This window comes from Adiantum capillus-veneris, chromosome 8, assembly GCF_014529385.1.
Source record: "Adiantum capillus-veneris isolate H3 chromosome 8, ASM1452938v2, whole genome shotgun sequence".
NCBI classification, from domain to species: domain Eukaryota; kingdom Viridiplantae; phylum Streptophyta; class Polypodiopsida; order Polypodiales; family Pteridaceae; genus Adiantum; species Adiantum capillus-veneris.
In genome coordinates, this window is record NC_140938.1 from 18,871,905 (window position 1) to 18,889,853 (window position 17,949).

Sequence of the window (17,949 nt, forward strand, 5' to 3'; positions counted from 1 at the left end):
TAAACTCACCCCCATTATCCGTACGTAAACATTTCAGCTTTTTACCTGTTTGGGTGGTCACAAATGCATGAAATTTCTTAAACGCAGCAAAGACTTCATCCTTAGATTTGAGCGAATGAACCCAGATTTTTCTAGAATGATCATCAACAAAAGAGAGAAAATAATGTGCACCCCCTATAGATTTAGGGGACATGCTACAAACATCAGAATGTACAAGATCAAGCACATCAGATTTGCGAGATACACAGGAGTAATAAGAACTTTTCACTTGCTTGCCATATTGACATTCATTACAAAAATCAAGCTTTGTGCCTTTAGCATCAAGCTTGTTCAAATTACAAAGCTTAGTAAGGCCTTTTTGGCTCATATGGCCAAGCCTCTTATGCCACAACTCCATATGTGAGTTAATTTCAGCCAAAGCAATAAATTTGCCCAACAAGGCCTTTCCATGCAAGCAGTAAAGTGTCCCTTTCTTTGTACCTTTTACAATCAGCCTTGAGCCTTTTGTCATCTTCCATGATCCTCTCTCAAACAAAATGTTGTAATCATGAATATCCATCTGACCAATAGAAAGCAAACTCTTCTTGACTCCTGGCACATATCTAACATCATGCAAGACAAGCTCATTTGTGCCATCTATAGAAAGATGCACGGTGCCAATGCCCTCAATGGAACATGCATGATTGTTTCCAAGGTAAACATGGCCATGGCTGCCTGCAACAAAAGTAGAAAAGCACTCCTTGATAGGAGTCACATGAAATGAAGCACCGGAATCAACTATCCAAGTCTGGGATAATGCATCATTAACAGTCAATAAAGCATCGATTAGATCACTCTTGGTGATCTGCATATCCTATGTATGAACATTGAGAGAGACATCAGACTTATGAGCATCATCAGCTGACAAAGTGGCACATAAGATGTCTTCAACATCTGACAGCTCCTCAATAACAACACTAGAGACTACATTGGCCTTTTCTTTGTCCTTTGGACTGTCCTGTGCATCTGTCTTGATCTCCTTCTTCTCTTTCTTTGTCTCCACCGTTCTTCTTCCTTTCCAATTCTGCCTTATAGTACCTACAGTCTGGTTTCTTGTGACCTTTCCTGCCACATTGATAGCATGTCACATCACCCTTGCCTTTGCTGGCATTTCCCCTTTCTCTACTCTTACTCTTACTTCTTTGTGCATAGGCATTCTTCTTCTCTGTCCTGCCTCTAACCATGTTGGCTGAGCCACCTCCTTCTCCACTTGCTTTCCTCTTGATTTCTTCATTCAATATTGAACCCCTAACTCCATCAAAAGTCAAGTTGGGATTATTTGACAATGAGACCACCAATGTTTCCCAAGAATCAAGTAGAGTCATCAGCAAGAAGATAGCTTTGAGCTTATCATCAAAAGGGGGCAAACCTGAGTCCTGTAAATGAGATAGAATGCCTGTAAACAATGACAAATGCTCTGCAACGCTCTTGGACTCATCTAACTACATGCCAACAAGTTTCCGCATCAAATGCACCTAATTAACTGGGGTCGTATTCTTATACGTTGCCTTCAATTTCTCCCACAACTCAAACGCATTGACAAGACCCTTGAGATCTACCAAGATCTCGTCAGAGACGGCCATTTTAATGTAGGTAATGGCCTTCTTGTTCAATGTAAGCCATGCTGCATCTGACATATCTTTTGGCTTCTCTGCTTCAAGTGCCCTGTCACAATCTTTAAGAAAGAGGATTCCTTGAATCCTATCCTTCCAAAGATAAAAACCTGTTCCCTCAAACCGCTCAATCTCGAAGAGATTCTTAACGTCAGAGGAAGTCGATGCCCTAGTTGCACAAACAAGAGGGCTTAAATGCTGAAATTTTTGGGCAAAATGCACCAAAATCAGAATATAACCTCACCGCAATGTGCACAACAGCTCCAAAGTGTCATAGAAGCAATTTGAGCCAAAACTATGCAAGTTAAGGCAAGAATAGCAATTTCTGATTTTTTTTGTGCAAAAAATTCAGCAAGCAAATTTTTGCCCAAAAACAACAAATGTTGTTATTTTTAACCTCAAAGAGTGTACATATAATGCAAAAACACAGCCTTTGGGAGCATGTATGGACAAAAGCCCCAATTTTTAGCATAAAAGTGCAGAAAATTGACTCGAAAAGGGCATTTTGCATCCAAAACTTGCTTAATGCTCGGAAATTACAGCATTTAATACTTTCCCCAATCCAAATACATCAAATGTACATTTGCATAAACCTACATAAATCTGTAATTTGCTGTAAAAACCTGTTTTAGAACCTGTTTTTCAGCAAATTTGGTTGATTTAGGGTTTTAGAACCTGTTTTTCAGCAAATTTGGTTGATTTAGGGTAGTAAGGACAAGTACAAGTGTTCCCACAACTTAATACATCATGAGAGAACCTGTACTTTGCTGTAATAACCTGTTTTTGACCTAAAAACAGCCTGTTTTGGGCTGCTTTGGCACTCTAGATGGGCCGGTGCTCTCGGAAGCAAGGGGGTTCGCGATAGAAGTGGAGATTGTCGTAAGAAAACACCTTTTGCTTATTGTCCAACCACCTGCGCAGGTCCTTGTGAAACCCTAGGGCTCTGATATCAATTGAAAGCGCGAAGCAGAGGGTACCGATAGATGCGCGTCGCGATGTAGTGCAGGATTGGGGCAAGAAGCAGGAGGCGGAGTGCAGCAGAGAGAAAGCGCTAGGGATCAAAGCAGGGAGAGAGAGAGAGAGAGAGAGAGAGAGAGAGAGAGCTCACGTTTTTGGGGAAAACTCAATAAGTGAGTTTTGGGTTTTCCCACTTTTATTATAAGTGACTTTGAAAAATGTGTCCAAGTTCAATGTGAACCTGAACAAAGTATAAAGATGTACAAAACGGGGTTATTTAGGCCTTTAACCCAACACCTTTGTGTCGTAAAGTTCAAGTAAAGTTTAACGGTAAAAATCAGGTGAAAGCTAAAGTCTACCGCCCTACGGGCCGGTTTCATGGTTCCGTTGCCGAGACTTTTTCCTCAAGAAGTGAGCCTTGGTTGGTTCTCGGCAAAGACATACATCACAGGAACTTGGAATTACACTATGGCTGACAGGACAAATGACACCAGGGAAGAGGGTTCCTCTTCAAAGGACACACAAGAAGTTCCTCCTGTGTTTTGAGGTTGGCGAGAGTTCACAGCCACCATTGTCTGTACCTTTTGTTGATTTGAATGCTCCACAAGTTCAAGGGTTTATGATTGGGCAACTTGAAGATGATGCGTTCAAGACACAGTGGTTGCTGCTGTGAATGTGTTTTCTCAGTTGGTGCAGAATCCCACGTTTATGGAATTTCTGTAAGCTTCACCAGTGTCACAGCATACAAGGAAACTTTCTCATACAGGAGAGCCCGTTGAGACTCAAACTCAGGTCCCTTATGCGTCCCAGCAGGGCAGGGAGCACTTGCATGTTGCCGAGTCAGATGGGGCTCCAAGGAAAATTCCTTTTGTCCATGAACAGGTGGTTAGGACGCCAACAAAATGGATGCTTGAGCTATGTCCGGCCAAGTGTGAACATGGCCGCCTCTTAGGTGAGTCCTATAAACACGACAAAGGTCTCATTTCTAAGACTTCTTGTGGGATCACCACACTTGGACTCTAGGCCCTTAACAGTTGTACCCGTACACCCATATCGGTGTGGCTTTGGTGGTTTGGGGGGGGAGGGGGTGGGGGGCCTAGGTGGGGGTGGGGGTGGGGGTGGGGGTTGGTTGTTTGGTTTGGGGGTTTGAGATGATTGTCAATGGACTAATTGTTCATCATTATGGCTCCCCCTTCTAATGAGTCCCATCCAACCTTACATCGGTGTAACCACATCACCTTATGAATGTATCACCCCCATGCTTTAGTCCTTCCAGCTCACTACCCACTTTCCCATTTTTTGTGATGTTTTGACAGTCATTTACCTTTCTGATGTTCCAAACTGGTTGGTCTCATGGGTCATCTTAGTCTTTTGAAAACATTAAGAATCCCTGTCATTTCAGTCTGTTTCTTATCTGTGAGTTTGTGCGACTGCAAACTCATAGTGTAGTAATAACACAAACACAAACGTGTGTGTGCACATGCGCACGCAGTCGAAGTCCTAAAATGTGCGTGCACTCAACCCTATATGAGATTCCTGCATGCATGTGTGTACAAAGGCACGTACATATGTATGCATACAAACAAATGTTTACATTACATGCATATGTGCACACACGCATGAGCACATGTGTACCCTCACAAACATCATTTGTTTCCCTGTAAAGAGAATAAATCGTATGAAACAACAATCTGCTCACCTCTGCAAGTAGATAGCAACTGCCAAGAGATGCAGGTAGCTCCTTCAAGCTGCAGCAATAAGTAGATTCGAGTTGATTAAATGTTGGCTATAAACAGCACGTATCCAATCTCAAAGTTTCTCAAACAAAAATAGGACAAGCCAAAGTAGAAAGAAAGCTTCACCAGTTATGACTCAAAATCAGCTTTTCAAGTTTTGAGAATGTGCCAATCTCCTCTGCAATTTGCACCAATTTGTTGTGGGCTACAGAGAGTACCTTCAGCTCAGAAAGCAGCCCTATCTCAGAAGGGATGCGTGTTAACCTGCAAGTAATAATAGATTATGCCTGAATGTACAATTCATGCTTGCTATGTTATGACTTTATGTTTTGCTTTTTAAGATTCCAAGCAGCAACAAATAAGATTCTCAATAAAAAAATTAAAAAAATCTAAAAGCATAAGTGTTTTTTGCGCTTTCTATAAAACACGACGTGTGATTCTGAAAAATGAAGCCCATACGCCAGGACAAGATCAGGTAATCTCATTGTGACTGAAACACCATAGCCCAGATCCGAGACGTTCATATGCATCTCTGTTTGAAAAGGTAGCACCACAATCCTGATGGTAGGCCTGCCGACAAGGGAAAGCTGACTGCCAGGCAACCTGTATTCATCCACCTTATTTGAGATTCATTGAGAATAATAAAATTTGATTTCATCCGCTGCATCACCGGATTCCATGAAAAATATGATCAAAACGAGCACAGTATTGAGCCTCAGGGTGGCCAGAAAACTCTCCAAGTTGCTGGGTATCAAAGACTACAGCGCAACCCACTCACTGGCAACAGGATAGGCCTTCGCAGCTGAAGGTAGCCAGCAATTCAAGACGCGTGCCATCTACGCGTTATGCGGGGCTTTGTGAACAGTGTGTGTCAGCGTGCTGTACCCACCCTCTGTTGCAGCATTGCCTTGCATAGGTTTCATCCTAGCAGCTCGTATTGTACCTAACCAGGTGCTGTAGTACTTGCGTTTTGGGACGGTCTCTTCCTTTGGGTCAGAGAAATGCTTGAGGGGTGTGTGCTTTGTTTGGAGGGATTTACTGCTGAAGACGTTTTTAGTCTCTTGGGAACAAAGGAGGCTGAGTAGAGCTGCTGCCAAAGCTTCAGAATCAGGCACGAGAGTTTCTCTCTCTCTCTCTCTCTCTCTCTCTCTCTCTCTCTCTCTCTCTCTCTCTCTCTCTCTCTCTCTCTGCTGCTCTGCCGCGCCCTGACGTCTGCACGCTGCCGCCCCGCGTTGCACCCCCGTCCCCGCGCTGCACCCCCGTCCACCTCGCGTCCCCACTGCCCCTCGCGCCCACGCTGCCTGCACTGCTCACGTGCCGCACCACCGTGCCCCCCCCCCCCCCCCCCCCCCCCCCCCCCCCCCGCTGCACGCTGCCCTAGCCTCTATTCTCTACGCGTAGCATGTGCCATCATTCCCTACGCGTAGTATGTCTACCCCCCTCTCCTACGCGTAGATTGTCTCTACCCTCCCCCTTTTTTTCTTTCACGCGTAGGATGTCTATCCTCTACGCGTAGGAAATTAATATTTTTTATTTTTATTTTTATTTTTATTTTTCCTGCCCGCCCCCCTTCCCCCCACTCTATCTACCATACTCCCCCCTCCCCCACCCCACCTTCTCTCTCACTCTCTCTACCATACTTCCCCCCCCCCTCCCCCACCCCACCCCCCCCTTCTCTCTCACTCTCCAATCTATAACTACCACTATCTCCCCCCCGGCCGTACCGCCACGTGCTCCACCACTCGCCGAGACCGTCGCTAGGGTGGGTGCACCCGTGCATCTAGCGACTCCCTTGCGGCCGACTCCCCCACGCACGCCCAACAGCCTCACCCCCTTGCGGACGGCGATCGAGCATGAGGAAGACGAACGATAAAATCGACCCCCTAGAGAATGCCATTCAAAAATGTAAAGAAGAAATGACGGAGACCATTACCAAAATGAACCGCAATCTCTGGGGCACAATAAACATACTCTAAGGACGTGTGCTGATCCAAGAGAGCAAAATAAGCACGCTGGCAGACCGAGTGACGACCCAAGAGGAAGAGATCGCGTCACTCAAGAAAGAACTCGCCGAAGCCCGATCAAGAAACACACTGGAAGAGGGCGAACTGCAACCCTCGGTAATCGAAGAAATCAACACGATCAAGGAACAAGTACGGGCCATCAAAGAGGGAGAAGAACAACACAAAGAAATGACGACTTCTTGGGTGGATGTTCTTACCAAAACCCAACAGAAGGCGGACGAAGCCGAGAAATGGATCAAGGTGGCCAAGAAAGGAAAAGACAAGGAGATAACGCACACGTCCACACCAAACAACATCATTAACCAGACACTAGAGGAGGAGCAGAGGAGAAGGGTGCGCGCTTTACGTGTGAGAATTTGCGGTCTTAAAGACAAAGGCAATGTGGACGAAGAAGTAAAAGAACTCACAGCCTTGATGGGGATTCATGAGCCGACACACACAAGGGCATGGAGAGTGGGCAACATAAAGAAAAATGGAGGCAGTGGAGAAACCTCAAAAGAAAGAGCACTCATCCTCCGTTTTCCCTCCATGGAGGCAAAGAAGTCATTCTTGAAGAAAAGACCAACTCTTAAAGAGACTGGCATCTTTCTCGGGGATGATCTCACCCTCTCGCAGATCGCTCATATGCAGAAAGTAATGCCGGAGATTAGAGCGGCAAGGGGAAAACGCAAGATCGCTTTTTACCGAGACGGAAAAGTGTAACAAACTTGGACACTCCAAGTCAAGAATCAACCGCGACAGCACCAAATAACCACTTCAAAACAATTCACAGATCACAATAGATTTGCACTGGCCCGGCGGAGTTCCGTGCCTAGAGATATTGGCCCCAAAGACTGGCGCCCCTTTCGGTATTTCTTTTTGTATTAATCAATCATCAAAGTACAAGAGAGCGGTTAGGGTTTCACTCTCAGACTCTGCGTCCAGATGCTCTGAGAAGTGAGGCCCTCACCACTAATTTAAAGGTTACAAGGGATGCCCAAAAGCAGAGCCCCAAAAGCTTTTAAAATCAAAAGCATCAGTTCTCTCTCTCTCTTAGAGAGTCTTTTCTCTTTTTTTTTTATTAAAAAAAAGCAAAAGCAAAATTCGCGTCGCTCATCATTTTCCCCAAAAAAAAAAAAAAATTTATTTTTATTTTTTTTAATAATCCGCCTCCGCGATTTCCGGAATTTAGGGTTTTTGGCAAAAATTAGGGTTTGCAGGAATTTTAGGGTTTCTGGCAGAAATTAGGGTTTCTGTTGTCCGCCACGTCATCACTTTGTGACATACCCCCCTCTTGAAAGCATTGTAATCGACCGCGATTACGCCTGCAAAACCGACAAAAGCCATAAACCGTCTTAGCAGACACTGACTGTTAGTACCTACGTACTAGGAACACACATCTAGCACATGTACAAAATCGACAGTCACATCACACGACATCACAGGACATCACCAAACATCACAGGACATCACATGACATTCAACATTCATTCGGATCTTAGACCATGATTTATCGGCAATGTAGCTAGCAATCACATCTAGGTCCAATCAAGACCTCATCGATGTCCGATTGACTAACCCCTATTGCAACCATGTCTATTCGAGATCAATCAGACCAAAATGCTGCAGTCATTTCGGCTATCAGTTCCTGCACTCACAAGAAGTCAAGAACAAATCAGTATCATAATCAGGAATTCCATTTCATAAAGTCATCCAGCAGAATACTGTCAGCTCTCAGTATCCCTGAAGCTCAAAGAGACATCAGTGACTTTAGTCTCAAAATCGAGGCATCTGTTGACAAAGGAGTGGAGCGACTCCCCTCTTGTGCATCCCACTGCACCAGATCTTCGGCCAAGCTGAGTTTCTGGGTTCCGTTTGGAGTAGACTATGCTAAACCAAAACATCGAGGTAAAGTTTCACAATCCGAGGAGTATCTGCTAGGTCCTCCTCCTCCATCCACTTCGCATCAAATGCAGGAAAGTTCTTGAACTTAACCAAGAACCGCCTTCGGACTTTACCTTTCTTCGTATCATTATGTGCCAAAATCTGTTCAGGAACAAGGATCTCCTCGTTTTCTTCCACTTCGGGTTGCTCATCAGGCTCCCCATCATCAGGCACATCACCCTTAACAGGGTTCAAGAGACTCACATGCAATGCATTATGAATCCTCCAAGTATCTGGCAGGTCCAATCGGAAGGAGACATCATTTATCTTGTCAGTAATCTGGAAAGGTCCGTACTATCACATACTAAGCTTTGGAAAAAGCCTCTCCTTTCCCTTTTTTTTTTCTTAGGCGTGCCTTCTCAAAAGTAAGAGCACCCAATCATCCTCCTTCAGTTTCCAGTCGCGACGATGGCGATCCGCTGCCTTTTTCTGTCGTTCTTGAGACTTCTGTAAAGTCTCGTGAACCTTGGCAAAAGCCGTATCCAAATCTCGCGAATATTCATCCGCTTCAAATTTCTAATCTTTCGTGCTCAGGAAGGATGGAACCTTCGCAGCAGTTTCAACAATCTCTCATGGCGTCTTCCCCGTCGAAGAGTGTATCGTGTTATTGTAGGCAAATTCCACCAAAGGTAAGTTCTTTTCCCATTGAGTCTTCTGATGCGAGATACAAGACTTCAATAAATCTAAAATCACTGAATTGGCAATCTTAAATTGCCCGTCAGTCTGCAAGTGGAACGATGACGAGAACTGCAACCGCGTGCCAATGTTCTCCCAAATTGCCTTCCAAAACAAACTCATAAATCTGGGGTCTCTATCGGAGACAATCGTCTCAGGCGTGCCATGTAATCGGAAAATCATCGTGATCATTTTGTATTCTCGGGAGATTAAAAAAAAAAATGAAATCCATTTCAATATTTTCCCAGGGGCGGGTGGGTGGGTATGGGTAAAGGCTGTAACAATCCCTGTGCCTTATGCCTGTCAAACTTTACCTTCTAGCATACCAAGCAACTACGCACAAACTCTTCCACATCCTTCTTGAGTCTCCGCCAAAAGAAGTATCTCTCTACCCCTTTCATGGTGGTAGCAATGCTGCGGTGACCCGTAAAAGGTGGACAGTGGCAATCAGTCATAACCTTTTCCCTCAACGGCTGTGTAACGCACAACATAGTCTTTTTCATCAAGTAGCCTTCCCGAAGGGAGTATCCAGCTACTGTCTCCCTATCCCGTATCCGTGTGAAAATATCTGCAAAATCTGTATCTGTGGCACACTGATCGACCATATCCTCGAAGCTCCTATGATATATCGCGGAAATAGCCAGAACCAACGGTTTCTGAGACAAAGCATCTGCCACCACATTCTTCTGTCCCTGCACATGGACAATCTGGAAGTGAAACTGTGACAAGATGTTCGCCCACCGCATCTGCTTTTCCGAAAGCTGCTTCTGTGACAAGAAGTAGCGCAAACTCTGATGGTCTGTAAAGACAATAAAATCCGCTCCGAGTAGGTAATGCCGCCACTGAGTAAGAGCATGGATAACCGCCAAAAGCTCTTTCTCATAGATCTGTGCTGTCATCTCCGGCCTAGAGAACAAACGGCTCTCGTAAGCTATGACATGGCCTTCTTGCATCAAGACTGCACCCAAACTACGACCACAAGCATCACAATATACTTCGAATGACTTCTGCAAGTCCGGCAAAGTCAAAATAGGTCCCGTAGTCAATTTCTCTTTCAATGTCTGAAAGGCAGTCACCTCTGTGGGTCCCCACGAAAAAGGTACTCCTTTCTGTGTCAAGATATGCAAAGGGGAAGCAACCTCTGCAAACTTTCGTATGAACCGCCTGTAGTATGAACATAGTCCCAAGAAGCTTCTAACTTCATGGACAATCCTCAAATCGGGCCAATCACGGATAGTCTCTATCTTGGCCGGGTCCATTTGCACTCCTGTTGTGCTGCTGACACAATGACTCCCAAAAAGTGTATCCATGGTAGGAAAAAATTCACTTTTCTTTGCATTAATCACTAGCGTGTGGTCTCGTAATGCCTAAAAGACTTGAAGCAGATGATCTCTGTGTTCTGCCTCATTCTTCGAGAAAACAATGATGTCGTCAAAGAAAGTGCCAACAAATAGCCTGTACTCTCGAAAAATCCTGTCCATCATCCGGTTAAATGTCGCAGGAGCATTGGTTAAGCCAAAAGGCATCACCAAAAACTCAAATAACCCAAAAGTCGTCCGAAAAGTTGTCTTGTAGACATCTCCTGGCGCTATCCTGATCTGATGATATCCACTCTTCAAGTCAATCCTGCTAAAGCACGAGGATCGCTGTAACCTGTCGAGTATATCATCGATCCTAGGAATCGGAAATCTGTTCTTGATGGTGATTTCGTTGAGAGTGCTATAATCGATGCACATTCTCCAAGATCTGTCTTTCTTCAAAATCAACAACACTAGAGAGCAATACGGTGAAGTACTAAGCTGGACAAGACCCTTTTCCAAGAGGTCTTTCACTGAGTTCATAATCTTTTCATTCTGTACTCGGCTCACACAATAAGGTGGCCGATTCGGTGGCGTGCTTCTAGATATCAGATCAATGGTATGATCTTCAGGCCCTCTCAAAAGCAATCGGCATGAGCGTGGAGAAAAAAATCTTGGCGTTCTTTTCTTCAGGTCAAAACATATTCAACTTTTATCCATGGTTCAGTTCTCCCAAAAGAATGAGTAAGAAAACTGAAGTTCATCAAGTACAATCTCTAAGCCCTTCATTTATCAAAGTCGCTTTCTCGGCCCGGTAGTCAACCACGGCGTAGTTCTTGTGGTACCAAGGGATCCCGAGTAGAACGTCACTCACGTGCCCTGAACACCCCTGTCATTGCAAACGAAGTTTGCCAATGCTCGGTGTAATGGCAACATCCCATCCGGGTGCCAGTCGAACTACCTCCGCCAGTGGCGTCAGTCTGTCGGGCGCAGTTCCAAATCGAGCCGCCAATTCCAAGTGAAAAGAAGTTGGCCTTGGCTCCTTCAAAAGAGCTTCTTGATCCTTCACTTTGCCCCAAAAAAAAACAGCAAAGTTTGTACTTTCATTCATTTGATTCGGAGCAAGTCCCACGCCATGTGGTACCAGTTCTGCTTTTCTATCTGCCTTTTCTGCCACATTCCTCAGTTGCTCTCGAACTCTCAGACCTGTCGTCGTCTTTATCATTCTGTTCTTTCTGTGCCTTATCAGGGCACTTTGCGGAAATATGTCCATGTTTCCCGCATCCAAAGCACTTCCCCTCTCTGATGAAGCGAGCTCTCTCCTCAGGAGTAAGCTTGGGTCGTGCATCCTTTTTTTTTCTCTGGGTTGCTCTTTTTCATTCTACTTTCATTCCCAGAAGTCTGTTTGGCTCGTTGTGTCATGGCCTCATCTGTGGGGTAGGTCAGACTGCCAGAGTGAATGGCAAAGCCCCGCTTCGCATGACTCATCAACTCCTGAATAGAAGCTGACTTCTGTTCCAAGCAGTGATCTCGGATCTCTGTAGGTAGACCCAAGGTAAACCGCTCAATTTGTTCTCTGAACGAGATCTTCTTGAATGAAGAGGCGGGTAGAAAAGAGCTCCAGAATCTTTCACAATAAGAATTCACTGTATCGCTCTTGGTCATCCGGAGATGGTTCCAAGCAGCTCGTATATCTCGCTCAAACTCTTGAGTCAACCAAGAAGAAATAAAAAGCCTCTTGAATTTCAGCCATGTAACTGGCACAGTCTTGCTTAATAGAAGCGTGGACCACCAAGTACGAGCATTCCCCTCAGAGTAAGAGGCAGCTCTCCGAATCTTGGAGTGCTCTGAATAGCGTCCTCCCGCGAAAGCGATGTCAAACTGCTGTATAAGAGACAAAGCCTTCGAAGCATATGAGTATCCTGAAAAGTATCAAACTTGATCGAGTGGCCACCTTCCTTAAACTCTCGGACTTTCTTGCTGTTATCTTCGAGAAAGTCATACTGGTTGGCTTTGTAAAAATTCTTCTTGTTCGCATAAAACTTTCCGTCATCGGAATCTGAGCTGTCTGTAGACGAGTCCTCAGTAGAACTGTCAGTCTCTGGGCGAGATGTAGCCTTCTTTGCCTTTTTCTTGCCCGTTCCGAAGCTTTGTGTCTTGCTTCGCTTTTTGCTTTTTTTCTGTCTTCTTCGCTCTAATCCGAGGAGCTAGAAGAATTGTCAGAAGAAGAAGAAGAAGAACTAGGTACTCCTTCAAATCGAACACGCTTCTTCCGTTTCTTTGCTTTGTCGAATGTCGACTGACGACCCAAATATCCCGGGAAGTCAGTACCTTTGTTCTGCTTTTTGCCGTGCTTTTTGCCTTTCTTTTGCACGTCGAAAAGCTGAGCAATCCGTGCATCAACCACGTTCTCCAGTTCCTTCTCCGTATATTTCTTGGAGGTAGAAGGTTTCTTGAGAGCGGGTTTCGGGAGTGGTGTTGTGGTTCTCTGCCACTCCATCTGTACCTCTTTCAAAGAGGTCTGGTTCATATATTTTACCATCTTCGGGTCCTTGGCAAAATTGAGCATCATCTTTGTTGCATCGCCAATCAATTGACGACGCTCCATCTCTCTTTGCTCCGCCTAAGTAGGCCGAGGTGGGCCATACTCTCTGTCTGAATCTTCGTTGTGATCCCAGCCCGCATCTCCAGATGCAGAGGGAGTCGACTGATCATTGCCTGAAGCCATAGGTGCCGCGGAAAAAAAAAATTCGGGGATCGGATTTCCCGTAGAAGAGAAATCGGCCGTGCTCTGATACCACTGTAACAAACTTGGACACTCCAAGTCAAGAATCAACCGCGACAGCACCAAATAACCACTTCAAAACAATTCACAGATCACAATAGATTTGCACCGGCCCGGCGGAGTTCCGTGCCTAGAGATATTGGCCCCAAAGACTGGCGCCCCTTTCGGTATTTCTTTTTGTATTAATCAATCATCAAAGTACAAGAGAGCGGTTAGGGTTTCACTCTCAGACTCTGCGTCCAGATGCTCTGAGAAGTGAGGCCCTCACCACTAATTTAAAGGTTACAAGGGATGCCCAAAAGCAGAGCCCCAAAAGCTTTTAAAATCAAAAGCATCAGTTCTCTCTCTCTCTTAGAGAGTCTTTTCTCTTTTTTTTTTATAAAAAAAAAGCAAAAGCAAAATTCGCGTCGCTCATCATTTTCCAAAAAAAAAAAAAAAATCTTTTTTTTTTTTAATAATCCGCCTCCGCGATTTCCGGAATTTAGGGTTTTTGGCAAAAATTAGGGTTTGCAGAAATTAGGGTTTCTGCTGTCCGCCACGTCATCACTTTGTGACAAAAAGTGGTAATACTTGAGCGACGCTCCACATGACGGTGTGAGTCTTATGGGACCACACTCAAAGTAGCTGCCTGCAACTGCAATGGATCTATGCGTCTTGATGTGGGTGCTTTTGAGGACAGCTTTACTGGAAGAGACATCATCTTCTACTCTGAGACACACCAGGCCCTTGGGCAATCCATGCCTCACATCAGTGGATACAGGTGGGAGACAGCCTACAGACAGGAGACACGCTCAGAGCACAGAGGGTGGGGCTCGGGAGGAGTGGCAGTGTTATTTAGAGAGGATCTGCAGCCACTGATACATATAGCCCGCAGGGATGAGCAGGCTAGGTACATGTGGGTGAGACTGAAAGCAGAGACAGGCAGATACCTCTATCTAGCTATTTGTTACTTCCCCCCGAGTACATCAGTTTATGCACCACCCAGAGGACTGTCCCCTTTCTCTATTTTGGATGATGACATATGGGAGTTCTCTAGGGACGGTGACATTATCATCCTCGGGGACTTCAATGCTAGGACTGCCCATCACCAAGCAGTGTTTTATGATACTTCAGAGGAAATGCTAAGAGAGATAGATGTGGCAGAAACGGGCCTTTGCAGACTACCACACGATATGCAATATACTGAGTATGGGCGACACCTGATAGACATGGGCATTGCACATGGATTGGCCATCTTGAACGGCCTACAGAGATTTCCTGCTGCAGGAGGTTTTACATGCTTCCCACACAGACATGGAGCCAGCACGGTGGACTATGTCATGGCACAACCGAACCTCATCTCTAGTATCCAGGATCTCACAGTTGGGCCTAGACCGGTCGGGGTGGCAGTAGATCATGCTCTGGTGTCAATGACCATCTCCTTCCAATTCAGTGTAGCACACAGGCCACGAGTAGCAGCCCCTACTCGCTACACATTCACAAGGGAGACGGACTCTGTATACATGGACGGAATCTACAGACGCCTATGCACTGAAGACCCGGGGCGACCTCTGGAGGAGCTAACTACTATACTGACACAGACATTACATGAGGCAGCAGCAGAAGCATACCCACACACCCAGCCTGAGCAGAGCCGCCAATCTGGGAGCATGCCTCAGAACAACTGGTACGATGAGGAGTGCCGCAAGACTAGAGCCAGACTTCAGAGGGAGGTGTTGTTGGGGGACATCACTCACAGACAGTCACAGATGAACTTCCGACGCCAGGTGCGGCGGAAGAAGAGGGCTTTTTTGGCTCGTTTCGAGCAGGATCTATATCAGCTATTCTTGAGTCAAGACTCGCGCGAGGCGTAGCGGCTCTTTCATGAGCAGTCCCCCCCCCACTACTATTTCCTCCACAGACACATGGGGTCAGTACGCATCATCTCTGTACACAGTACCTAGACAGCCGCCCCTCCCCAACCCCCCTGATCCATGCCCACACACATGTGTCTTTTTCACTGCTGAGATGGTGAAAAAAGCTATTGACGGGATGAAGACTGGGAGAGCATATGATCATGAGGGCCTAGTCGCTCAGCATTTCATGCATGCCAAAGACTTACTAGCAGAGCTTCTAGCAGTTATGTTTAACCGTGCCATGTGTGAGGGCCTACCGCACACTTGAAGCCTATCTACGATCGTACCTATCTTCAAATCAGGAGACCCCATGGAGCCTGGGAACTATCGCACTATTATGATTGGGCACACACTGGCAAGATTGTATGCATCCATTCTTGAGCAACAGCTGAGTAGATGGGCAGAGGGAAGGACTGCGGGCAACTGGGCAGGCAGGGTTCAGGAGAGGCTTCTCTACTCTTGACCACATCTTGACACTCAGGGCCATCATTGAGGAAGGCAGATCTCATAGGAGACGGATCTACTGAAGGCAGATCTCATAGGAGACGGATCTACTGTAGCTTTGTGGACTTCCGCAAAGCTTTTGACACAGTACCCAAAGCTAGATTGATGCGCAGATTACAGGAAATGGGAGTACCGACAGAGCTCATTTGGGGGATCATGGCATTATACAGATCAGTAGTAGGGCATGTACGCACCCCGGAGGGACTCTCAATACCGGTTCACTCCACTATTGGGGTGAAGCAGGGTTGCCCGCTCTCTCCTACTCTTTTCGGTATGTATGTGGATGAGGTTTCTGACTACATTGACAGGTACGAGGATAAAGGTGCACAGTTGGCAGGGACATGGATTCCACTTTTGTTATATGCGGACGATATTGTGTTGATCTCCGAATCCCCAGAGGGAATGCAACGCCAATTGGATGCTTTGCATACGTTTGCCCACGAAAGTGGTTTGTCTGTCAACCTTGGTAAAACCAAGGTTATGGTGTTTAATACCACTCCACGGTGGATCAGGAGATCAGCACCTACATTCACATACGGCCAAGAGACTGTGGAGTACACAAACGCTTACACTTACCTTGGAGTGGTTTTTACTGGACCCACATTCTCACTCAGAAGAGCAGCAGAGACCAGACTGACTAGAGCACACGCAGCATTGGGTAGATTAGAGAGGATGTGCTCGCAGGTTCAGTTTCAAGAACCCCGGACGAAGCTCTGGCTTTTTGACACCTTGGTGGCCTCAGCATTGCTCTATGGGGCTGAGATATGGGGACCTTCATTGGATCACCACGGGAGGCCGGGTCGCACAGACGGATGGGGGAACATGGAGAAGCCTCTCGTCTCTATGATCTCGCGGCTCATTAGAGCCAAGGCATCAGTACCACGGGCCATTATCCGAGCAGAGCTGGCGGCCCCCCCACTAGTGGTAGAGGCGCTCACCAGATCAGTCTCCTTCATAAACCGCACATGGGAACTTCCCAGAGACAGATATGCTCGCATAGCACTTGAGTCCTCTCGACAGTTAGCCATACAAGGAGATACAACATGCTGGTATGGGGAGATGACATCATGGTTTCAGGCGCATGGGTTCAGCATAGACAGGCTACCACCATTCCAGTACTCATTGGATGCACCATCTCTCATTCTTACACAGTCGGAGATCACCAACCTCATCCGCCAAGATCTGACCCAGCTAGACACCAGGAGGACATGGATACAACCAGCACAAGAACTGGGCACGAAGATGGCTTTCTACAGAAACCACCTTCTCCAGCTTACGGAAGATGGTTTTGTGATGAGACCCAGATACATGGATACCCACCTGTCTCATGGGATACGGTGTGCTATTGGCCAGTTACGCACATCGTCTAGCCAGCTACGGATTGAAACCGGGAGATACAACGGAGTACAAGCAGAGGCCAGGACATGCCCCTTGTGTGACATGGAACCTGAGACAGAGCTGCATTACACATGCCGCTGCCCCGTCTACTACGAGATACGAGGCCGCTTCCATTGCTTGTTCAGAGAGGGTTTTGGACCACTCTCAAGAGTAATGGGATACGAAGATCAAAGATGCCTGGGTTTGTTCTTGCTCGAGCTGCGCAGACACAGAGAGAGCCTGATGAATGGCGAGGCTAACCAGTCTCAAAGACGGATTACAGACTTCTTCAGAGCAGACACGGGCCAGCCGCAAGAGCCACTCCCACAGCAGAGCTCCCCCCTGTCTCACACCAGAGGCACACTGATTGACCGAGCGATTGAACTGGGGAAATCCAGGCGCCCACGAGTGCGCAAGACTACACAGCATCGACGGAGGCTACGTCAAAAGATTCAGAGCACGCTGGCCAGGCATGCACGACGCCTGGTCAGACTACTAACCATGGAGGAAATTGATGAGATTCGCCAACGACCGATGCTAGATCTGTTGTGATTCAGCTATCCCAGCTAGCCGCCCATTTTTGCTTAGTTTTCGGCTTAGCTCACATCGACCAATCTAGAAGCCCATAATATATATCTTTGTTTTGTACTGTTGATTAGGTTATTTTGTTACTCTGACTTTGTATCAGATCCACCACCTTGTAACTTTCTGGTCTCATAGGTCACTATGGCCTTTTGAAGACGTTAATATAACATTTCATTTCATTTCTCTCTCTCTCTCTCTCTCTCTCTCTCTCTCTCTCTCTCTCTCTCTCTCTCTCTCTCTCTCTCTCTCTCTCTATATATATATATATATATATATATATATATATATATATATATATATATATATATATATAGAGAGAGAGAGAGAGAGAGAGAATATATATATATATAGAAAGAGGTTGATTCTATTACTTGAAAATCCCCCAAAACGCCTAAATGGTGCTTATTCTGAGGGCAAGTACATCACTGTTTACATAGCAAGCCCGAAGGCATCAAGCGGAAAACTGGAAAAAGAGCTACAATTAGGCACACGGCCAAACTGTAAAGACAGGAGGCCAGGGTCTCCTAAAGAGAGTAAA

General features: G+C 46.1%; 1 protein-coding gene across 1 annotated transcript in view; it reads right to left on the minus strand.

Moving 5' to 3' along the window:
• The window catches only part of LOC147451759 (LRR/ubiquitin-like domain protein), a 61,978-nt gene that overhangs the window by 16,136 nt on the left and 27,893 nt on the right, over positions 1–17,949 (minus strand). Inside the window, exons 6-7 of the mRNA XM_086517630.1 lie at positions 4,472–4,609; positions 4,309–4,357 (exon numbers count right to left, since the gene is read on the minus strand). Coding sequence (XP_086373756.1) covers positions 4,309–4,357; positions 4,472–4,609 — 187 coding nt within the window. The remainder of the gene's footprint in view (positions 1–4,308; positions 4,358–4,471; positions 4,610–17,949) is intronic.